The sequence below is a fragment of the Budorcas taxicolor genome, chromosome 5 (genome assembly GCF_023091745.1).
Source record: "Budorcas taxicolor isolate Tak-1 chromosome 5, Takin1.1, whole genome shotgun sequence".
NCBI classification, from domain to species: Eukaryota; Metazoa; Chordata; class Mammalia; order Artiodactyla; family Bovidae; genus Budorcas; species Budorcas taxicolor.
In genome coordinates, this window is record NC_068914.1 from 89676655 (window position 1) to 89702465 (window position 25811).

Consider the following 25811-nt stretch of genomic DNA (forward strand, 5'->3'; position numbering starts at 1 on the left):
TAGCCACATCCTGACAAGGGGAGGAAGCCCTGACCATCAGAATATCCTGTACTGGTTCAGAGTGGAAGGATGAGGGGAGACATGCTGGGTGCCTCTTTCTTCTGCGGTGCCATCCTCTATGACACCATTGGGTGGCATGGTGGTGGCTAACATTATCTTGCATGATCCAAGATACTTCAGTGAAGTTTGAAGACCCAAAGGAATAAATGAATGAAACGAGAACATTTTCCACAATAGTTCTGGTAGAGAATGATTGAACCAACTTCTGGGAACTCTAAGTTTGTATCTTAAACGTGTAAATCCTACAGATGGTTACTCTCTCCTTTTACCATTACCTCAAATAGTTACCAGAAATAATAAACAGATAAAGCCTATCTGGAGAAGGTCCAAATTCATTTTTGAGAAACCCTGCAGAAACCTAATGCAGTATGTCCTAACAAATATAAAACCCCAAACCCCACTGGACTGAATTAATCCCTACTTTGCTTGAATGTTCAATGTAGTTTACTCCAACCAAATGAATTTTTACCATTTAATTCTTGTGCCCATCCAGTATTCTTATTTCTAAAAACAAAGGGAGTAAACAAACCATTCAATTCAGTGTGGGAGTTGAATAAAACCTTCTAAATCATGACACTGGTTTCAGAAGCACTCATTTTCTTCTAATACGAATCATTCAAGTCTGATTAAAGGTGAGAGGATGAGGTGGAGGGAAAATCCTTTTTGTTGTGTCTGGAAATGAAAAGCAGAGAAAATAAAGTTTTCTATTTATATCACTCCTAAATCTAAGTCAGTAGAAGGGGGAAGTTTGTCATCATTGATCAATGAATAACACAAAATATGTTGCATAGACAGGATGTGTGCTAACCCAAGTGGAAGGTAATTCAGTAATAAGTAATAAAATAAAGTAATTCAGGGATAATGGTTAACAGAATTTACTCTATTGGTTCTAGAATTGTGGAAATAGCCCAGACTGGACCTCTTATTAATTCCTGAAGGTCTCTACTGACTCTCCAGGTTTCCCTTAGAAGGATCTCTGCAGAGTAGCTTTAATTCTGAAGCTTTCGTAGGTAGGATCTCTCTAGAGACCCTTGGGTCTGTTGACTCAATTCAGCACATTTTGGATTATCCTAGAGTAGACCTATGCTGGTCTTTGTCATTGCAAAATTAATAAAAACACTGTGTGGTAGGCGGATAATGGCTTCCAAAGGTATGTTCATGTCCTAATCCCCAAACCTGTGAATTTTATCTTTATTTGAAAAAAAAAGGGTCTTTGCAGGAGTGATTTAGGATTTTGAGATTATGCTGGATTATTGAGGTGGGTCCTGAATGCCAACACAAGTATCTTTAAAAGAGAGGTGAGACACATACAGATATATGGAGAAAGAGGCAGTTTGGAGATCAAGGCCTCATGCCGAGGAATATGGGCAGGAAGGAACGATTTCTCTCTTGGAGCTACTAGAGGGAGCGAGGCTTGCCAACACTTTGATTTTGGACTTTCGGCCTTTAGAACCCTCATAAAGTTTCTGTTCTGAGTCACCAAATTTGTAGTAATTTGTTACAGTAGCCCTAGGAACTAATATATACTGCCTAGCTAGGACAATATCTTTTTAGATCTTAAGAAACATGTTGTAAAAATAATGAGAACCCAGTTAACAGTAATTTACCGTCCTAATACATTTTTATGGGGTAAAGCACCAAGCTGTCACATTAAAAAAAATAATATTGCAAGAAGTCAATTCTGACTCCATGTTGAAACTGACTTGCTTTCTGTTGTTTTTGTTATTATAATCATACATAAAGGTCTGCCTCAGAGAATCCTGCCCCTTACCTTTCAACTATAGTGCTTTTGTTCAGAACCCTGTCCACCTGTAGATGGCAGGAAAGAAGTAAACAGATTCCCTGCAGGAGGCTCGCCATTCTAGAAAATATCTGCAAGATTATTGGCCTTTCTACTTTGCTTCCTCATCTCTGATCCATAAAAAGAAACCTGGCATCCAGACCCAAGTAAGATGGTTGAGACATTAGTCTGCCATCTTCTCAGTCAGTTGACTTACTGGATAAAGTTGTATTCTTTGTCTCGACACTTCAGCTCTCGCTCTCATTGGTCTGCTGAGCAGTGAGCAGAGCAAGCTTAGACTTGGTAACATTAAGAGGAACAAAAATGTTTGTATTATTGGAAAGGAGAAATATTTCAATGATACATATTTGAAAGATGCCTTGTGGACTTGGTACAGCTGTCAACACTGGTTCTGAAACAGACTTTATACATGCCTCACTTTGTTGCAATTTTGCAGATACAGCATTTCTTAAAAACTGTTTCTGGCAACCCTGTATCCAGTAACTAATGGCACCATTTTTTCCAGCAGCATTAGCTCACATTTTGCTTGCTGTCACATTCTGATAATTTTTGTAATATTCAAACTGTTCCACTATTATTGTATTTGCTACAGTGATCTCTGATGTTAGTATTGTGACTGTTTGGGATGCCTGTATGTGGCCTCAAACTTTGTGCATGGTTTTCTGTTCCACTGATTGGCTGTTCCTGTCTTCTGCCCTCTCCTCAGGCTTCCTTATTTTGATACACAACAGTATTGAAATTAGGCCAGTTAATAACCCTACAATGGCCTCTAAGCGTCTAACTGAAAGAATGAATTGAATGTCTCTCATCTTAAATCAGAAGCCAGAAATGATTAAAATTAGTGAGAGAAGTATGCCCAAAGCCTCTTGTACCAGTCAGCCCTATTGTGAGTCTAAGGAAAGGTTACTGAAGGAAATTGAAAGTGCTACTCTTTATTGCTGCCATGGAGAAAGTTGCAGTGGAACTACAGTGGAACTACTAAACCAGCCATTCCGTTGAGCCACAATCTAATCCACAGCAAAGCCCTCTGTTCAATTCTATGCAGGTTGAGAGGTGAGGAAACTGCAGAACGAAAGCTGGCACAAGTTGGTTCCTGAGATTTAAGAAGCCGCCTGCATAACATAAAGTGCAAGGTGAAGCAGCAAGTGCTAATGTAGAACCTGCAGCAAATTACCCAGAAGATCTAGCTAAGATAATTAATGAAGGTGGCTACACTAAACAATATGATGAGACAAAACAGTCTTCTATTAGAAGATGCCATCTGGGACTTTCATATCTAGAGAGAAGTCAATGCTTGACTCCAAAGCTTTAAAGGACAGGCTGACTTTCTTGTTAGGGTCTAACATGACTAGCGACTTAAGTTGAAGCCAATGCTCATTTGCCATTCTGAAAATCCCAGGGCCCTTAAGAATTATGCTAAATCTACTATGATTTAGCATAATTTAGTGGACTTCCCTGGTGGCTCAGACGGTAAAGCATCTGCCTACAATGCAGGAGACCTGGGTTCAATCCCTGTGTTGGGAAGATCTCTTGGGGAAGGACATGGTAACCCACTCCAGTATTCTTGCCTGGAAAATCCCATGGACAGAGGAACCTGGTAGGCTGCAGTCCATGGAGTTGCAAAGAGTCAGACACGACTGAGCAACTTCATTCACTCACTACTATGATTATGCACTATAAATAGAAAATTAAAGCCTGGATGACAGCACACCTGCTTACAACACAGTTTACTGAGATTTTCAGCCCACTATTGAGACCTACTGTTCACAATAAAAGATTATTTCAAATTCAGTAATGCTCACTGACAATGCACCTGGTCATCCAGGAGCTCTGATGGAGTTATACAAGGTGATTTATGTTGTTTTCATGCCTACTAACCCAGTATCTGTATTACAGCCCATGGATCAAGAAGTAATTTTGACTTTCAAGTTTTACTAAAGAACTACATTTTGTAAGGCTATAACTGCCACACATAGTGATTTCTTTGATGGATGTGGGCAAAGTAATTTGAAAATCTTCTGGGAAGAATTCACCTTTCTAGATGATATTAAGAATACACCTAATTCCAATGGCCATCATTAAAAAGTCTACAAATAACAAATGCTGGAGAGGGTGTAAAGAGAAGGAAACAGTCTGGCACTTTGGTGGGAATGTAAATTGGTGCAGCCACTATGGACAACTAGATGGAGGTTCCTTAAAAAACATACAGTTGCCCATATGATCCAGCAATCCCACTCCTGGGCACGTATATAGACAAAACAATAATTGGAAAAGATACATGTACCCCTATGTTCAGAGCAGCACTATTTACAGTAGCTAAGACATGGAAGCAACCTAAATGTCCACTGACAGAATGGATAAAAATGTGGTGTGTACACACGCACACACACACAGGATGAAAGAGTGCCATTTGCAGCAACATGAATGGACCTCGAGATGATCATACTAGGTGAAATCAGAAAGACAAACACCATATGATACCACTTACACTGGAAATCTAACATATGACACAGATGAACTTATTTCTGAAACAGAAAATCCACAGAGAACAGATTTGTAGTTGCCAAGGGGTAGGGAGGTTGAGGCGGGTTGGATTGGGAGTCTGGGACTAGAAGATGCAAACTATTATATATAGAATGGATAAACAACAAGGTCTTACTCTACAGCATAGGCAATTATATTCAATATCCTATAATAAATGATAATGGGAAAAAAAAACCCAAGAATATTCCTAATTCAGAAAGAGATCAAAGTATCAATATTAATAGGAACTTGGAAGAAGCTGACTCCAGCTCTCATGGAGGACTTTGAGGGGCTCAAGGTTTCAGTAGACGAAGTGCAGGTGTGGTGGAAGCAGCGAAAGAACGAGCACTAGACGCAGAGCCTGAAGACGTGACGAACTGTGGCAGTCTCACACTAAAACTTCAGATGGATGAGGAGCCACTTATTATGGATCAACAGAGTGGTTTCTTGAAATGGAATCTATTCCTGGTTAAGATGCTATGAAAATGCTGAAATGGCAACAAAGGATTTAGAATATTATGTAAACTTACTAGATAATGCAGCAGCAGGGTTTCAGACGACTGACTCCAATTTTGAAAGAAACTCTCCTGTGGGTTAAATACTACCAAACAGCATTGCATGCTACAGATAAGTTGTTCATGAAGGGAAGAGCTGACCCATGTGGCAAACCTCACTGTTGCCTCATTTTAAGAAACTGCCACAGCCATTCTACCTTTCAGAAAGTACTCCTCTGATCCATCAGCAGCCATTAACACCGAGGCAAGACTCCCCACCACCCAAAATATTAGGATACGAAGAAGGCTTGAATGATGATTAGCATCTTTTAGTAATCAAGTACTTGAAAATGAGGTTTGTAGTTTTTTTCCTTAAGATACGTTATTGTACACTTAGTACACTACAGTACAGTACAATTTTTACGTGCATTGGGAAACTAAAAAACTCGTTGACTTCCATTACTGCAATATTTACTTTATTGCAATGGTCTGAATTAAACCTGCCAATAACTCTGAAGTGCGCCTGTAGCTGCTGCAGACATACATGGACCTGATACTAAGAAGATGGTATTTCCAAAACTATCCTATCATTTCCTTAGATCAGTAGCTAATTCCCCACCAAGTAGTATATGAAGAAACAAATATAAATTATGACACATCTAGAGAATGAATTACTGCTGGTCTACGAATGTGAGAGTTGGACTATAAAGAAAGCTGAGCGCTGAAGAATTGATGCTTCTGAACTGTGGTGCTGGAGAAGACTCTTAAGAGTCTCCTGGACTGCAAAGAGATCCAACCAGTCCATCCTAAAGGAGATCAGTCCTGGGTGTTCACTGGAAGAACTGATGTTGAAGCTGAAACTCCAATACTTTGGTCACCTGATGCCAAGAGCGGACTCATGTGAAAAGACCCTGATGCTGGGAAAGATTGAGGGCAGGAGAAGGGGATGACAGAGGATGAGATGGTTGGATGGCATCACCGACTCAATGGGCATGGGTTTGGGTGGACTCCCACAGTTCGTGATGGACAGGGAGGCCTGGTGTGCTGCGGTTCATGGGGTTGCAAAGAGTCACACGACTGAGTGACTGAACTGAACAGTGCCAAGACAAATAGTGGGGTCACAGTCTTACTATTTTGCCATCGAATATGCTGTATTCTCTGGCTATAGAAGGCTATTTGCTGCCTTCTCTGCCCTTATCTTTTTAAGAGCAATCCTTTGCTCTCCAATCCTTCTCTTCCCCACCCCATTCAGACCAGGTTTTCTTGTATTTTCTCTATACTTAATCCTTATAATTTCATTCACTATGGTTTCAGTTGCCTCTTGTACACCAATGACTTCAAAGTCTGTTAAAATCATCTCTCCTTATAAGATACTCTTTAATTAAAAACATCTCACTTAAACTTTGTCATACCAAAAAGTTCTTTACTCATGCACTAAAAACAGAAATTCCTTGCTGGCTTCTGTTATTTTATCAGCACTGATGTTCATCTCCTCCAAATTGGCTAATATAATCCACTATGTCTGTCTTTCCTTCAGCCCCCACACCTAAGCCACTAACCAATTCTCCAATTATTCCTTTTAAAAACTGTTCGGGCTCCCTTTCTCACCACAGCTCCAGCGAATCACTTCATGCTTACAGATTCAAGCAGCATACACACTGGGTGGGTTGGCTCCAGCTCTAACATCACACTTCCTGACCTATCTTTCACACAGCTGTCAAAATTTGTTCTTTAACCTAGATGTCCATTATCACGCAGGCAGATAAAGGAACTGTAGTACATATACACAGTGGAATATTACTCAGCCATTAAAAAGGAATTCATGAGTCAGTTCTAATGACACGGATGAACCCAGAATCCATTATAGAGTGAAGTCAGTCAGAAAGAGCAATATTGCATAGGAACCTGGAATGTTAGGTCCATGAATCAAGGAAAATTGGAAGTGATCAAACAGGAGATGGCAAATTTTAGCAATCAGTGAACTAAAATAGACTGGAATGGCTGAATTTAACTTAGATGACCATTATATCTACTACTGTGGGCAAGAATCCCTTAGAAGAAATGGAGTAGCCATCAGAGTCAACAAGAGTCTGAAATGCAGTACTTGGATGCAATCTCAAAAACGAGAGAAAGATCTCTATTCGTTTACAAGGCAAACCATTCACTATCACAGAAATCCAAGTCTATGCCCTGAGCAGTAATGCTGAAGAAGCTGAATGGTTCTACAAAGACCTACAAGACCTTCTAGAACTAACACCCCAAAATGATGTCCTTTTCACTTTAAGGGACTGGAATGCAAAAGCAGGGAGTTAAGAAATACCTGGAGTAACAGGCAAATTTGGCCCTGGAGTACAGAATAAAGCAGGGCAAAGGCTAATACAGTTTTGCCAAGAGAACGCACTGGTCATAGCAAACACCCTCTTCCAACAACACAAGAGAAGATTCTACACATGGATATCACTAGATGATCAATACTGAAATAAGATTGATTATATCCTTTGCACCCAAAGATGGAGCAGCTCTATACAGTCAGCAAAAGCAAGACCGGGAGCTGACTGCGGCTCAGATTATGAACTCCTTATTGCCAAATTCAGACTTAAATTGAAGAAAGTATGGAAAAACCACTAGATCATTGTTATGACGTATATCAAATCCTTTATGATTATACAGTGGAAGTGACAAATAGATTCAAGGGATTAGATCTGATAGAGTAACTGAAGAACTATGGATGGAGGTTCGTGACATTGTACAGGAGACCATCCCCCAAAAAAGAAATGCAAAAAGCCAAAATGGTTCTCTGAGGAGGCCTTACAAATAGCTGAGAAAAGAGAGAAGTGAAAGGCAAAGGAGAAGAGGAAAGATATACCCATTTGAAAGCAGAGTTCCAAAGAACAGCAAGGAAGATAAGAAAACCTTCCTCAGTGATCAATGCAAAGAAATAAAGGAAAACAATAGAATGGGAAACTCTAGAGATCTCTTCAAGAAAACTAGAGATACCACAGGAACTCTTCATGCAAAGACAGGCACAATAAAGGACAGAAACGGTATGGACCTAACAGAAGCAGAAGATATTATGAAGAGGTGGCAAGAATACACAAAAGAACCATAAAAAAAGATCTTCATGACCCAGATAATCACCACGGTGTGATTACTCACCTAGAGCCAGACATCTTGGAATGCAAAATCAAGTGGGCTTTGGAAAACATTACTACAAAGCTAGTGGAGGTGATGGAATTTCAGTTGAGCTATTTCAAATCCTAAAAGATGATGCTGTGCAAGTGCTGCACTCAAAATGCCAGCAAATTTGGAAAACTCAGCAGTGGCCACGGGACCACAAAGGTCAGTTTTCATTCCAACCTCAAAGAAAGGCAATGCCAAAGAATGCTCAAACTACCACACAATTGCACTCATCTCACAAGTTAGTAAAATAATACTTAAAATTCCTCTGAGCCAGGCTTCAGCAATACGTGAACCGTGAACTTCCAGATGTTCAAGCTGGATTAAGAAAAGGCAGAGGAACCAGAGATCAAATTGCCAACATCCGCTGGCTCATCGAAAAAGAGAGCTCCAGAAAAATATTTACTTCTAATTTATTGACTATGCCAAAGCCTTTGATTGTGTGGACAACAAACTGTGGAAAATTCTTCAAGAGATGGGACTACCAGACGACCTGACCTGCCTCCTGAGAAACCTGTACGCAGGTCAGGAAGCAACAGTTAGAACTGGACATGAAACAACAGACTGGTTCCAAATTGGGAAAGGAGTATGTCAAGGCTGTATGTTGTCACCATGCTTATTTAACTTATGCAGAGTACATCATGAGAAATGCTGGGCTGGATGAAGCACAAGCTGGAATCAAGATTTCTGCAAGAAATATTAATAACCTCAGAAATGCAGATGACACCACCCTTATGACAGAAAAGCGAAGAACAACTAACGAGTCTCTTGATGAAAGTGAAAGAGGAGAGTGAAAAAGTTGGCTTAAAAGTCAACATTCAGGAAACTAAGATCATGGCATCTGATTCCATCACTTCATGGCAAATACATGGGGAAGCATTGGCAAAAGTGACACTTTATTTTCCTGGGCTCCAAAATCACTGCAGATGGTGATTGCAGCCATGAAATTAAGACGCTTGCTCCTTGGAAGAAAAGTTATGACCAACCTAGACAGCATATTAAAAAGCAGAGACATTACTTTGCCAACAAAGGTTCTTCTAGTCAAGGCTATGGTTTTTCCAGTGGTCACGTATGGATGTGAGAGTTTTGACTATAGGGAAAGCTGAACGCCAAACTGATGCTTTTGAACTGTGGTGTTGGAGAAGACTCTTGAGAGTCCCAAGGACTGCAAGGAGATCCAACCAGTCAATCATAAAGGAAGTCAGTCCTGAATATTCATTGGAAGGACTTATGCTGAAGCGGAAACTCCAATATGTTGGCCATCTAATGTGAAGAACTGACTCATTCAGGCCCTGATGCAGGGCAAGACTGAAGGCGGGAAGAGAAGGGGACGACAGAGGATGAGATGGTTGGATGGCATCACCGACTCAATGGACATGAGCTTGAATAAACTCTGGGAGTTGGTGATGGACAGGGAGGCCTCGCGTGCTGCAGTCCATGGGGTCACAAAGAGTCGGACACGACTGAGTGACTGAACTGAACTGAGTCAGAATGAGAACAACAAATATTGTGTATTAATGTATATATATAGAATCTGCAAAGATGGTACTGGTGAACCTATTTACAGGGCAAAAACGGCGATGCAGACATAGAGAACAGACTTATGGACATGAGCTAGCAGAAGGGTGGGCTGAATGAAGAGTAATGGAAGGATATATACCACCATGTGTAAAACAGATAACCAATGAGAATCTGCTGTATGACTCAGGGATTCAAACCAGGACTCTCAAAACCTAGAGGAGTAAGACATGGGAGGGACATTAAAAAGGGAGAGGACATATACACCTATGGCTGACTCATGTTGATATATGGCAGAGGCCAACACAATATTAATACTGTGAGGCGATTTTCCTTCAATTAAGTTTAAAAAAAAATACACTGCTTTCCTTTACTCCCATTTAGAACAGCAGAGCGGCTCTCTAGTAACTACTGACTCTGTACTGTACCTACTTTAGCTTTCCCATTTCCAGTATGTAAAGACACTTATTTCTTTCTGTCTAGTTTTCCATCACTGGGTGATCTGCTAATTAACACTGACCTGAATAAAAGAGAAATATAAATCAACAGTCCATACATTTTAAAGCAAAATACAATTTTTTTTTTACTGTTAGTCACTTGGATTAGTATGGATAATGGAGCATGAACTCTGTGGTTAGAAGTGAGGTACTGGATTTTTGCTTATTCTGACTGGCCTTCCCTACCACTGAAACATTAAGAACCTTGGCAACAGGGACTGGGTTTATTCTCTCATTTACTTTTTGCTACTCCACTCTCCTCCAAGCACAGTACCTTTCTTTTTCAGAAGTTTGACAGTAACAGAATTTCCCATTATGAACTTAGTTCTCCCAGGGGACATAATAACACACTATAAATAGAAATTTGAATGAATAATAATGACAGATGACAAAAACACTGAAGGCTTTTGAAAACTCCTGTAACCTTTTGATGTAACGGAATACATTATTCATATTCAAATTTTGTAAAATCTGCATTATTTAGTTTTCAGAAAAAAAACCTGTGTTCTGACTCAAAACTAAATATAGATAATTTTGCATTGAAGACACTGTATAAGGGAGATCAGGTTAAACTAAGTTTAACCTGCTTTTGTAAGGTGAAAAATCAGGTTTACTGTTTTGTAACACAACAAAAGAACAGTAAAAATTCTCTCCATACCCTTTCATACAATTCTGCCAATAAATAATAAAACCTTTATACATATTAAATGATACTATACTTTCCTAAATCATTCAATTGTCCCAAATGAAAGTTCTGAGATAGTTTAATAGATTACCAACTGACCTTTGCTCATTTGATGACTCCCCCTCCCCCAGCAGAACCTAGGCTCTGTGAGGGCAGAACATCCCTGCTCTGTCCACGCTAGCACAGTAAACCATGCTTGGAACATAGTAAATACACCAAATGTGTTTGTTGATGCTTTTGATACAAAATTTGCATAAATAGCCCTAATTTTGGAAAAAATAAATCATTTGTAAGGTCAGTAATCTATAGGTGACCCAAAGGGTTTTAAGGGACCAAGTTCAGAGCATGTGCAACATATGGAATGCTTCTGCAGCATTGAGTAAACTGACCTATTTAGCAGTATTTTATTTCTACCTTTCAAACATAAACTAATGTTAAGCCTACAAACTTAGTTGTTCCATTAACAGGTTTAGAGTTTTGACAATTATCATCAATATCATAACAAGGACTCATACATTCTTCTTTTAATGGTCAGTTAAAGGAACAGAAGTTTAGTTCTATTTTCAATCTATTTCACTTCTCTCATGCAGTCATAAAATACCAGATGTATGGAGGCCCTGTAACAAATTACAGAATAGATTAAAATTTTTTGAGTCTTGTAAGTCACAATTTAAGGCTCATTGTTAGTTTGAGAGATAAAACTGCAAACACTGATTTCCAAGACAAGGTCATAGGAGTATTAATTATAAAATACTAACAAACTCTACACTTCGTGATTTAAAGAGGCAGAATAATAGATGAGGATTAAATTCAATGAAAACAGATAAACTAGAATAAAAAACGTTGCAGTAAAAAGTACTGATTCTAAGTTTGCTGCCCCACATCTAAAGATGAGATGACTTTAAAAAAGGAAACATTTTCATAAATAGAGACTATAAAACTTCCTACTCATAATATCCACATGTGGTAAAGACTATACATTTAAGAAAAAGAACTGAATCAACATGAAAGTTAAAACAGGGTTTTTACACTTTTCAGAAAAAAGTGAAATACCACTGTTTTCTCCAAAAACTTAAACCTTTCTCCAAGTATCCTTGGGGACATGAAAAAGAACTCAAATTTTTTGACTTATTTTAGTAACCCCTCCCACACACACCATTTAAGCACCAGAAAGGTCCATGATTTGCATTCCTAAGCTGCAGTTATTTTGTATGGGATACAAATGGTGCATTTGCCAAACCCCAGCCCTATTTCTGTTAGCGAAATGCAAAATAAGAAACACCACAAATACTGACTTGGAGGATGACACTGGTCAAGTACTTCACTCTCTCTGTGCATGGATGCTAAGTCGCCTCAGTTGTGTCCGACTGTGAACCCATGGACTGTGGCCCACCAGGCTCCTCTGTCCATGGCTTTCTCCAGGTAAGAATACTGGAGTCGGTTGCCATGTCCTTCTCCAGGGGATCTTCCCAACCCAGGGATCGAACCCACATCTCTTATGTTGCAGGGTTTTTACCACTAGCACCACCTGGGAAGCCCTTTTAAAGCCTATGAAACAGATGTTACTAACATTCTGTTTTACAGATAAAGCAACTGAGGAACCTACCTAGGCTTACATGCTACGAGGTGGCAGAGCAGGGATTAGATATCCAGGAAATACGGTTCCAGAGCCCATGTTCTTATTCACTATAGTCAACTGTCCACTCTGTATCCCTAACCCTTATCTATAATTAATGTACTGGTTCCCATCAGATCGACAGTTCTCAACTGGGGCAATCTTGCCCTTCAATACCCCTCTCCCTCTTCCCTGAATCTAACTTAAGGACACATGGCAATATCTGGAGATAATTCTGATTGTTTCAACTTGGGGGTGGTATTACATTCAGTGGGTAGAGTCTAGAGATGGTGTAAAAATCCCATAATATGAGAGGAAAACTCATTATCTAGCACACAGCATTTAGAGTGCTGAGGCTGAAAAACCCTAAATGGAGTATACATTCTAGGAGGGCAGGGTTCTAAGTTGATCTTGGTTGCTTTTCTATCATCAGATATAGAAATTACTTAAGTTTATCTGTTGACTATTTATCTGTTTTTAAGAGCCTAGAATTCAGCCTGGCACATAGCTGGTAGGCAACAAACATTTATTAAGGTACCTGAATTAATGGTGGTGCCCCCCAAAAGGACCAAAGAGATATAACAGGACATAACAAATTGAAGTGATTTCAATGCTCCACAATGCCACTTTTTTCAGATTTAATTTTCTCCCAATGACTATAAATAAAAACAATTCTGCCAAAACAAGTGGGTTAAGTGGGATTTCTGAGAGAACAACATTTTTTTCTTTAGATACATTGAACCTTTAAATACATGGAACTCTGCGAGTTAAATAGGTAAGCAATAAGATTTCTTTCTTTTTAAAATAAAAGCTTCTAAATGTCTCATTCAAATACCAAGTATCTAAGGGATTAACAGACATCCCTAAATTAGATGGTATTACTAATTAACTGCTGATATTCTCCAGCGGCTGGAAAGTATTTTGAGAAAGTTTAAGATTCATTTACAGATTTCAAAAAAGAACAGAAATTACAGCACATCTGAGACAAAGACCCATTATATAAAAAGTAGTACTTGAGTCCACTTGATTAAAAGACTTTTATGACCAGAAGTGTAACTGCATCCTCTAGTTTAAAAAAATCTGTAAGTGTAACACCTGCTGAAGTATTTTCAATTCTTCCTTCTATACCTCAAAGAGCTACTGAACACTACCCAGAAGGCATATGTTCGTTAAGTAATATTGCTTGATTTACAGAACTCTTTCCAAAGGAAAAATTCAAAAGATGGTTATGTGGATATTCAAACAATACTAAGAAAAATACCTGACATTTTTCTCTCATCATTTCTGTAATTAATAAATGAGTCTGGCTTGCCCAAACATTAAATTATGAAACCACACTATGCAAAACGCACCTATCACATATAAAAAGAAGTTAAACCCATATTTATTTAACTAGCACTGTTAAACATTACACAAAACACATTCAAGTGGCAAGTAATTATAATGCAAGCCCTTGCATGGCAATCCAAATTTATTGAACTACTGATGCTAAGTTATACAAAATTGCACCACTTTAATTAAGGCTTTTAGTTTACATTTGGCCACCTCAAAAGTAGTTGTAACATTAGGTTGGTCAATTTAAATACTGTGGCTCCCTGTTGGATAGACACACAATCTTTACACCCAAACGTTAATGCATACAAAGCAACAAGGCATTGTTAAATAAAACAGCAATAGTTACTGCAACTTAGGCCTTGTGACCAATTACACATGATTAAAATTACTTCCCACATTCACATCCACAGTACTCTTCCACCATTTAACATCTCAACCAAAACGTTACACATGGGAAACAATCACTAACAGGCAAAAATACTAAACCTGTATATTTGGTATTGCAGATACACTTATGCATGAGCAAGCAGGGGATTCACAGTGAGAATCTACAGCTGCAGAAGCCTGAAAATGATTTACAAAATTGTTAAATCATTAAAAAATTGTTTGAAAATATACACTTCTTGTTGTAGACCCCCACTGTACACACAACTATAAACATTGTTCCCTATGTAAACAAAAAAGGAAACATATAATAAAAGATTTGAAAAGTCTGGACATTTCCTTCCCAACAGATATTAAAGGCAACGTCTTTAATCTAAGACATTATACCGAAAGGACTATCATATTTTAAAGACAAGATCACTGTCTCCACAGGTTTTTTAAAAATTAAAAAAACTATATAGCTGTGTTAATCAAAGCGCTTATTTGTACAATACAATGATAATGACCTTGAATTTCTTAAAAAAAATTACAATAAGCTACAAGTATCAAAGAAGCAAAGTTATCTGGAGTAGTCTATATAGGAGCTCTTTGGACTTTCTTTTATTATGCTAAAATAGTGGTGCTTTTAGGATTTACATTATTGTACTCTCCAATACAAAGTATGGGGTGTGTTAAAGTATACAGTACACCATTTTCATACATGTACAACATTGGTGGATGAAAAATGTCTCTTAGCAGTAATACTGGATTGTAGCCTCTGGTTTTACCAGCTGCATACTCTAGGACTATTATATAAGTAAAAATCTCTCTGTGATACTGGAAAGTGATTAGAATGTGCAAACTGATGTAGTAGTTTTCATCCGCCTCTTACAGGGTACCACCACAGAAAGTCCATTTAAGATGTTGGTAGGTTTAACAAAGTTGGAATGCTGGCACTGTTGAATTGGGCAACAGTTCTTCAGACCTGTCAAAAGGAGAAAATTAATTGAAAACACAGGTTATAAACAGCACACTAAAGATCAAAAGGACATATTAATACAACAGTGCTTAAGTATCAGAAATAAATATAATACAGGTTCCTATCCTCATCATTACATTATGACCATGTACTATGATTCACAGCAAAGCACGGGTAGACATATTCTGCTGCCTTCCTGAAAGGCACTCAAGTGAAAGCTGAATGTACTTAAATGCAAATTTCTTTGTATTACCTCCCAAAGACTAACAGCAGGAAAACTAAAAACAAAAACAAAACCCCATATTAAAATTTTACATCAAGTCGACTTGACTAGAATCAAACAGGCAGCAATACTACCAACATGGCTGGCCTAGTGTTTATAACCCTAGAATTACATCGTGAGTACAGAATGCACATCTGACCAAGCTTTCCAAGACTTCTCTTCCCTACTCTTGCAGCAAGTGGCTAAAAAGCTGGTGTAGAGAAGTCAATAAAACAAATTTATTTCATGAAGGCTCTCTACAGTTGAGAGTTATATAGATTTTTAATTCTATAAAACAGATCCTACTTACTTTAAGAGAAATGTCAGAAAAGGCTGTTATTACACTAAAATCTTATCTAAACTTAAAAGGGTAAAATCAGAATTCCTCAGTCTGTCATTTATTTATTTACTTTGGATGATTTTCTGTACATACGCCTGGGCTAAAAAAATGCTTCCTTTTTATATTGGTTTTCTGGGAATCAGACTTGCTCCAGAATGTTAATATAGATATGGCTGATGAAGTAATTTCCACAAATGCTTTGAACTTTAAGCCCTCGTTTACAGACTGAACGAGTTTCCTAAGTTTTCTAAATCTTAGCAGACTGAATGGAGCAAATTGGAAAGGACAGATGGCAGAGTGAGCTCAGGCACAAGTGTGCTGTTAAGAATGGCCAAGTGGTTGGAAAGGAGAGGATATAAAAAATGAAGAGTTGTATCTCTAAGCACTAAGTCATAAGTGGAGAGAAGGGACAAAACTCTAGAAAACTACAGAATCAGAGTACTATGGTTGTACAGGGTCATTTAACATGGGAAGAAGCAGAGCTAGTCCAAAGTTCCCAACGGTAAGAATACAGTAGAAAAATATGGCTTAATGATACTTGGCAAACAGCAGCTAACAGATGAGGGTTTACCACGTGCCAGGTACTGAACTAACTGCTTTGAAAGTATTAACTCATTTGATATAACTGTTTTCAAAAACTATGTTATAGTGATGTTTGCTCAATTTTCCTTTGTGGTCTCATCTCAAGATTGCATCCATGGTTCTCTCTGCCCAGGAACTCTTTACCCTCTAATTTCTACTTATCCATCAGATTTCAACTTAGATGCTCTCACTCTGAGACTTTCCCTGAATCCACAGTTCACATCTGACTGGTTTGGTACCCCAATTAAATACTCTTGATAGTACCCATAACAGCATAGTGACTAATTATGGACTTTGGCAATCAGTTCAGAGTTCAAATTCTGAGCCATGTACTCAGATCATTAGGTTCAATTCTGACTCTGCTATTCACTAACTATAGGGATTGAACAATCTTTCTGTGCCTCAGTTCACTCATCTGTAATATGGGAATTATAATAATTCTGCCACACAGAATTGTTCTGAGAATTCAACTAACATATAGGCAGTACTTTGTCTGCTACATGATGTCAGGGGTTTTAATTATCAGTACCATGCTGCATTTATTCTGCCACCAGCATTTATAATATTTTGCAATGGTTTGTCTGACTTTTACACTAGACCCTTATTAGCTTAAGGCAACAAAGAGGAGAGCAGAGAAGATTGGTTTTGATCATCACTATGTTGTCAGCACAAACCAGTGACCCACTGAGACGTGAGTATATACTGGATAAACTCATTTAGAATACTTATGTGGAATACCTTACTTCTCATGATCATATATAAGTGAAATAATTATTTCAATTACTAGGATATCATATTAACTCGTAAGAAGTAACCATTTGTTTTCTACAACAGAAAACCCTATACTTGCTTTTTTGACCTTTAATAAAGTTGAGGTTAAAAATTAGAGGAAACAAACAAAACAGAAGAAAGGATAAATTAACATACCTGGCTCAGAGCTACAATGCATTTAGTATATTAAAGCAGCTGACATGACGACTTTTTGCGGGCCTTCCCAGGCACTGGAGTTTTTCTGTTAATTTGTCGCACTAGGTCATAAAAGATCTGCAAACATTTATTAATTTTTTATTTTAAATTGCAGGGAAACCGCCCCCCCCCCCCACCCAAACTACAAGTGAAAGAGTACAATGAAAAAATTGAACTTTCCTTAACTCTTCTCCAGAAAGCAAATATTCTGTTCATTTAAGGAACGAGAGTAAAGCCAGGTATTCTTGTAACTGTCAAGTGCTTTTCTATTTATTTTTTGGGAGGGCTAACATCATTCTCCTTAAAGTAAATATTGAGTAGCTGCAGAAACCTTAGTTTAGTCAGAACATTTATCATCATCCAGAGAGAACAATCCTTTACTCTTCTTTGACTCTATGTATTCTTATTCTACAACATAATTTTAAGTTCCTCTTGAATTCGTCTTCATCTTTTACATACCATTGTTCATACATCTGAGGATTAAATCTGTCTTCCCCACCCCTATTCTTTTCCATCTAATCTTACTTCATTTTATGGTAAATTCTACTGTACCACCAGTGTTTAATAAAAGAGGCTCAAATAGTATTATTGCTTGTTAGCATGCTAATTAACATATTTAATTAACTTGGGGTTGTGTTAATACCCCACTCATTATTTTCCATTAATTCTGAAAGCTAAATTCCAAATCAAGAGTTCTATTACACCATACCTCATTAACATTTATTTTTGATTTTGCAGAGGATTCTAAGAATGCACAGTTGTTCCACTGTCGTGCTAGATTTTGACCTTGTTCCTTTCCTACAACTCTTTCATCTTCCAAGTCACACTTATTACCAACCAGAATCATTGGAACCTAAACGGGTAAAAACAAATAAGTAAACAAATATGCTACATAAATTCAAATCAAAATTCTAAGAGTCAACCATAAGGATTAGTTTTTATTTTATGCCAGAGAAAAACACTAAATTAATAAGGTGTGCTAAAACTGACAGTTAAATATAAAAGCATTAGCAATTAACTTGTCACATAAATTTTTTAGAAAACTAGCTATGATCTACTTATAAAAGAGGGAGGAAAAACCATGAAAATTGTATCAAAACAGACTTTTATTTTAGGCATCCTGAGCAGCATGCAGGATCTTAGCTCCCTGATCAGGGACTGAAGCCATGCCCTTGCAGTGGAAGCACAGACATAATCACTGGACTGCCAGGGAAGTTCCTCACAATGAACTAATTATAGCAATTATAGTAAGAAAACACAAAACCTTTTTAAAAAGAAAATGCAAAAGGAAATTTCATAAAAAGTCAACATATTCCAAAATTTTACAGTGTCTCTCCAAGGGACATAAATAAATTTCAGATTTTCTGGTTTCTTAACAAGTATTTATCAAATAAGTCATTCTCAATTTCATAACACAAAAAAAGGAGAAATTTAGAAGGTAGATAAAATTTAAGGTAGAATTTTTAGCTTTTCATATAGTCTATATGAAAAGCCAAAAATTAAAATCATCCTAATTTACTAAAAATCTAGACCATATGAATCATGTTTTTGGACACTACAGGAAAAATAATCCTTATTCTGTAAAACTCCTATTAATCCTTTATAGATTGGCTCTCTAAAGAAGTTTTGGAAAAAATCCAAACTAGAAAATCAAGATTTGTGGCTTTTTAAGGAACAGATATATAGTATTATACTAGTAAATACCTGTTTAATGTAACTGATAGAAAACCTATAGTAGTTACCAGAGACACTGGTAAACAGCTTTTACCAACTAAAGCTACTAAACTAAAGTACGTTAAAGAAAGAAAATGAAGTCTCTTAGTCGTACCCGACTCTTTGCAATCCCATGAACAGTAGCCTGCATCAAGCTCCTCTGTCCATGGGATTTTCCAGGCAAGAGTACTGGAGTGGATTGCCATTCCCTTCTCCAGGGAATCTTCCCGACCCAGGGATCGAACCCAAGTCTCCCACATTGTAGATAAGACACTTTACCGTCTGAGCCACCAGGGAAGCCCTAAGTATGTTAAGGTCCCCCCAAAGGCGTCCTGCTTCAGAAGGTGAGGAAATGAAGATATTTCTAATAGGTGCTCTCAAGCTCTCGAAATAGTTGCTATAATTAAACTATACATAGTACAGTGCTTCTTAAAAGTATGATGCCCAGACCAGCAGCACCAATACCATCTGGAAATATGTTAGAAATGCAAATTTCTGAGCCCTATTCCAGACCTACTGAATCAGAAACTCTCGGAGTGGGACCTGGCAATCTGTTTTAACTAGCTTTACATGTGATTCTGATGCAAGATGAATTTATATACATAGCATGACGAGGAATTTAAAAAATCCTTTTGTAGTTTCCTACAGGGTTAAACTCCATTATGGTGTACTTGGAAGGGGCATGTTACTTAACATTAGAATTGAATATATTTGTTGGCTTTCTTGCTCCTTCTGTCATAATTGCTTGAGATGTGTTCATGTGTTGTTCTGATTCCTATTAAAAAGGCTCTTAAATCTACCAGAACATCATCTGCTCTATTAGTAATATTTGCCACAGACACCTCTCCCCCTTCTCCACCAAACACAAGATTCAAAAATATGAAGGGAAAAAAACACGAAGGGTATAAATTTTATTTTACACAGGAGGAAGGTATTTCTCACTTTTTACATTTTATACAGTGTTAAAGATATGTTTTTCGCTTTCAAAGAAAAAGCTTTTGAAAAACAAACTCCTCAACATAGATGAAGTTTAAATTGGATTTAAATTCAAACTTTTAAATCGGATATCAACACAATAAGTGTTTGAAAGAAAATGTAGTTATTATGAAGCCAGCTTACATCATCCGTGTCTTTAACTCGAAGAATCTGTTCTCTCAGATCTTGTAAATCATTAAATGTGGACTGTGCTGTGATGGAATAAACTAATGCAAAGCCTTGTCCATTTTTCATGTACAAATCCCTCATTGCCGTGAATTGTTCCTACAGTTGAAAGAAAGAATCATTAAAAAAAAATAATGTTTTGACAGTTAATTTGACAATTTTCAAAGTCTATAATTAGAGCGCAAAGAAGAATGTAGTAGTGTTATGTAACATCTCTTAAAACTGTAGTCCGTGGCTATTTGAAAAATTGGTATTTCAAGAAATAAGTGTTTTATTTAAAAATAATATACCAGAGCAGACTTATATGCAGTAAATGCACTGAAGTGGAAATGTCCCATCTTCAAATGCTGCTTGAAGGCAGCTTTTCAAGCCACCATATGGAAGGCACCCAAATCGAATCACCGTTACTCACAGCTAGCTCACAATGCTCCAGCTCTCCGAGGTCCACCAGCAAGTTACCTACATGGTGCCATTTTCCCACACTTCCTCCTTCACTAGACTGTAAGCTTTTGAGTGTAAGAATACAAGCCACGACACATATCAGATACTCAAACATTAGATGAATGAATACCACACATCCAGAGTAAATCTTCCCTTCACCTTCAGATACCATCAGATCTAGCTGTTCTGTAACTATATTGAAGGATGAAAGGTACTATTCAAAATACTTCACACAGTCACTGAGGAATCTCAGGTATTTCCCACATAATTTAATATATGGAAATATAGCCTAACTTTCTTTAAAAGTACTAGTGAAGCTATGAAAATTTTCATACAAATTTTCTACTTATTTCTTCAGTAAATAACCCATGCACAAAAGAAAATAATTCAAGAGGATAAGGAAGACAGCTTTAAGACTTAATGCAAGCCTTACTGTTAAATGTTTGTCTGTAAGTATACCAGCATTTATAAGGCCAACACTGCACAAGTTGTGCATACACTTGGGTAGTGCTTTACATACCGTTCCTGCAGTATCCAAGATTTCAAGCATACACTGCTGCGCATCTACTTCAACTTGCTAGGGGGGAAATTAAGGTAGATCTTCATTTTTTTTCCTGTATATAAGACTACTTTAATATATATAATATTAATATGATATTTAAAACAGACACAGATTATAGCAACTTTGATACTAATCTCAAGTAATACATGCTTTAACGAAACAGGAGAAAAAAAATAGCTGGATAACTAACGTCTACTGACCCTCAAACTGCATTAAGTGTAAAAACCATGAGTTCTCAATTTAATATAAAGATATCTACAAGATATACAAGCTCCAATCTCAATGTGAATCACTCAGCACTTAATTCTGCAGAGGAAATAATTTCAAATCAGCTCAAAAAATTTTTACTTAATGCAGTAATAGTTCCAATAATGTCAGAAGTAACTATCTTTATCAATTCTGCCATACTTTAGATATACTTTCCTTTTGCTTATAACTACATCCCCTTCACTATATTGGAACAAAATTTTTGGCAGCAAGGAAGAAGAGCTATCAAATAAATTATATATCCCCGTTACCCTTTAAACCTAACATTTCCTAGGAAAAAAAGATACAGATGCAGAAAAAAGAGTAATGCTGCCTCAGAGCTGGGGTCCAGAAAGGGTTTCTAGTTTTGGCAGACTGTGGACACAGAAGAGGAATGGAAACAGTGTCTGCACCGCAGCAAGGGCCAGGCTGGCTGCTTTAAGGTGGCGGGTAATTCTCTCCCTTGTAAATTAAAAATGTCTGCATATTAAGTTTTATTGTCACATGTTACAGAAATGAACAATAAACTTTTCTACTATTATGAGCAGTGGAATTTTCTCAAGGAGTTGTAAATAGGAAGGTTAGGGAGACTTTTGTACTTACATCTTTAAAGCAGGGAGCCTGAGAGTCATTCAGTCTTTGGTGGGCAGAAAGAGGGGAGAAACATGGAACTACCCACCTGAAGTGGATGTCTCAACTCTAAAGTCAAATTGTAACAAATTACAACTTGGGGGTCAGTGTAAACTTAAAATTCTTTGTGAGCAAGCAAGAAAGATAAAGCAAGAGTGATTAAGATTCTTGTAAGATGGTAAACATGCAATGCCAGGAAATAATCAGATGTGAGTTCTCCCCACTAATTTTATAAATTAACTCTGCTCCTCATCCTATACTCTATAGACAACATTTAATATTTATTAAGCTAAAAACAATAATTTATGTTTACAGTAAAATTGAAAGCAAAAGCCTTCTAAAGTAACATACCTTCCTATAAGAATCTTCTATCGTAGGATCATATTTTTCAACAAAAATTCCTTGAACAAACTGTACAGTCTGAAAAAAATTAACATACCATTATACTCCCTCAAAAAGAAAAATCCAAGTCTGCACATTCAAAAATATTAATTTCACATAAGTAGTTATACCATTGATAAAAAAAAATAACAACTACCTTCGAACATAAGCATTTGGTGGGAAAATTACCTCAGAAAGCTTTTTTTAAATATTAATAATCATAACGTTCCTTATTGGGTAGGTCTAAATTTAGAGTTCATATATTTAAAAATTGTTAAATGGTTCCTATTTCAGTTTTAGGAATTTTAGTTAGAAAATGGCTAATTATTTGGTGAACACACATATGTGCACACTCACAATGCCTCTCCATCACTTTGAATATGTTTACAAATGAAAACACAGTTCATACTCCATTGTACACACTTCTCAGTTTGATCCAAGCAAGTCAAATTCTGTGCTGGGTGTTTATGTGACAAACAAGTGGCAAAGTAAGATGGTCAGTCTATCTTGAGGTGGGGCTTTGCTAAACTCATTCACCAAGTTATTTCCCCTAAGTTTCTCCCCTTCCTACCTACCATTGTTAAGTTGTGTCTTCTTTCTTACTTTACTATTTTTTGATATAAAAAACATGGTGGGACAGTCAAAGGTAAACTTTGAAAAAAGTTTTAAAAATATAGTTATTTAATTTTTATAACATAAAACATATTTTTCAAGCCAACTCACAATGAAATGGACCAAAATTTATTTCTATCTTGCTCTGAAATGCAGACAGACATAGACTTGTATGTGCTCAAGTCCAAACTGGGCTAAGTCCAAACTGTATTCTGGTCTGGAACCCATGTTCCAGAGAGAATACGATCTACCCAGATACAACTAAAAGTTGTCTAAATTACAAGAAAAAATATCATATTACTTCTAAAATCAATGAGATTTCACCTTAACAAAAAAATAAGCAAAACCTAACACTCAACAGAAAAAGAACATGTCTTAAGTGTGAATAGCTTGGGTACAGTGAGAATGTCTTACCAGAGCAGATTTTCCAACGCCTCCCGAGCCAAGAACGACTAGCTTATACTCACGCATGGTGCAAACTTGTAAAAGCTAGTACCTTATTAAGAAAAAAAAAAGAAAGAATTCTTAAGTAATATCTTTGCATTCATGTGCTTCTTATATAAACAAAACATTCAAGCATTTATTTAAAATGACTACTATACCATACTAAGATGGAGCATTTCATAAACAACCTTACTAAATAATGCTACTGGTAGGGCTCTTTATAAAACATCAGAAGAAAGAAATTGCAGAATTCTAGACATGATTCTTAGTCCTACCCTATATTCAATTACTATAAAATACTCTATCAAAAAAAATGGGGGTGGGGGGAGAGGACTGAAAAACTGCATTAAGGGGCATTCTATTGGCTAAAAGATGGCAGTGATAAACATGTTATCTCCTTTTCTGAACCCCTTGTAATCCTGAATCACAAGTAGTTGAGGTCTACTAAGTACAAGGATATCCCCAATGAACAGCAAATAAAATTCCTGCCCTCAACTGAGCTAACTTTCTGGTAAAGATGAACAGTATAGAGGAGGGATTTGCAAACAAATCCAACTCCCTGTTTTTGCACATAAAGCTTCACTGAAATACAGCCACATCCATTCATTTGTATTGTCTGTGGCTGCTGTCTTGTAATGGCAGAGTTAAGTCCTTATAACAGAAGCTATCTGGTCCACAGAGTCTAAAATACTTACTATTAATATGAAGCATTCACAGAAAAAACTTGCTGGCCTCTGAGATACATAAATGGTGAATGAGTTAGCAGAGAAAGCTAACCAAGTATCTATTACTGAAGTTTGTGTGCCTGTGTGGTCTGAGAGAAGATTGAGGGTGGTGTTTGGATGGGGTGGCAAAGAGATTAAAAACGGTCAGGAATCAAAAGTAAATCTCAAGAACATGAGTGTCCAGACTGATAAAAGTCTACTGAGTATTCAGTATGATGAAACAGGGAAAATCAAATAAACATAAAACCCAAAAGAAACAACCCATACCAAGGCTCATCATTTAAAAATTTTAGCTTACTCCTGAGAGGGAAAGAAGATCCTGCAAGTTTCCAGGATGGGGAATAACGTGAGAATACAAAGCTCCCACATTTCTAGAAAAAAATAATAATAATTTGCTAGTAGCTATGGTACAAAAGTAGCCACCAGACCAGGCTTTAAATCCTCTCCAATGAAGAGATGACAGTTCTTCACTTACAGTAACACAATACCAGGACTGGTCTGAACACATTTAACCCACCAATAACTATTTACTTTAGTGAATACACTTCTGTGACCAGCCTTTTATTGATACCTGCTTCCCTGGTGGCTCAGATGGTAAAGCGTCTGCCCGCGATGCGGGAGACCCAGGTTCGATTCCTGGGTCGGGAAGATCCCCTGGAGAAGGAAATGGCAATCCACTCCAGCACTCTTGCCTGGAAAATCCCATGGACGGAGGAGTCTGGTAGGCTACAGACCATGGGGTCGCAAAGAGTCGGAGTTCTTTACTTATAGTAACACAATACCAGGACTGGTCTGAACACATTTAACCCACCAATAACCATTTACTTTAGTGATTACTTCTCAGTCAATTAAGAATGGACTCACTTTGACATATTTCTTTGTATTAAACCTCTTTATATGTTCTTTCTTTCTGGTCCATACTCTTGGAAGAAATCCTGTGTTTTATTTATCTGGTAGCTCAGATGGTAAAAGAATCTCCCAGCAATGCAGGAGACCTGGGTTCGATACCCTGGAGAAGGAAGTGGCGATCCACTCCAGTATTCTTGCCTGGAGAATTCCATGGACAGAGGAGCCTGGAACAGGGCTACAGTCCATGGGGCTGCCAAAGGGTCGGACACAACTGAGCAACTAACACTACTACTATATGCCATCCTTTTATTTCTCCTTAGGATGCCGTGTTTAATACCAAGGATGACTTTTCAAAAATTTCTCCTTCACTTGTGCCTTTAAATACATGGATCACTCACTGTATTTTTCTCCATTCCTTAACTGGGGGGGTAGGGGGCCCTGGAAGAGACCAAATTTAAAAAATACCAAAAAAGTCAGTTGCTAACTTTCCCACTTACTAGTTCCTATATTTTATTTCTAAACTTAGTGAACTTATCATTTCCATAGACTTCTCTCCAGTACTGGAACACTCCTTAACTTTTGTGAACTGCACAGTTCTTACCAGATATTTCATGAAAAAAGATGTAAATAAAAGTTGAACCACGTTTCACTTTAAAGAATATCCCACATGGTAGTGTGCATTTAATTTATGACAAATAAGTTGTTTTCTGTAAATGTGTAACTGGTCAGGTTTATTTCTTTTAATGTAAAGTCATTTAAAAATAGGATTACTTAGGTGGTAATTCTATCCAGCTCCATGTAGACATTATCCAACCACCCAGACCTACATTAATATTTGAGAAATATTTAA

At 37.3% G+C, this 25811-nt stretch overlaps 1 protein-coding gene across 1 annotated transcript in view; it reads right to left on the bottom strand.

Annotated features, from left to right (window-relative positions):
* Positions 1-12994: 12994 nt before the first annotated feature.
* The window catches only part of RAP1B (RAP1B, member of RAS oncogene family), a 46284-nt gene continuing 33467 nt past the window's right edge, over positions 12995-25811 (bottom strand). The window contains exons 2-8 of the mRNA XM_052639675.1: positions 23358-23439; positions 22302-22370; positions 21033-21089; positions 20030-20170; positions 17907-18050; positions 17159-17275; positions 12995-15053 (exon numbers count right to left, since the gene is read on the bottom strand). Of these exons, the coding sequence (XP_052495635.1) occupies positions 17189-17275; positions 17907-18050; positions 20030-20170; positions 21033-21089; positions 22302-22370; positions 23358-23414 (555 nt within the window). The 5' untranslated portion in view covers positions 23415-23439 and the 3' untranslated portion in view covers positions 12995-15053; positions 17159-17188. The remainder of the gene's footprint in view (positions 15054-17158; positions 17276-17906; positions 18051-20029; positions 20171-21032; positions 21090-22301; positions 22371-23357; positions 23440-25811) is intronic.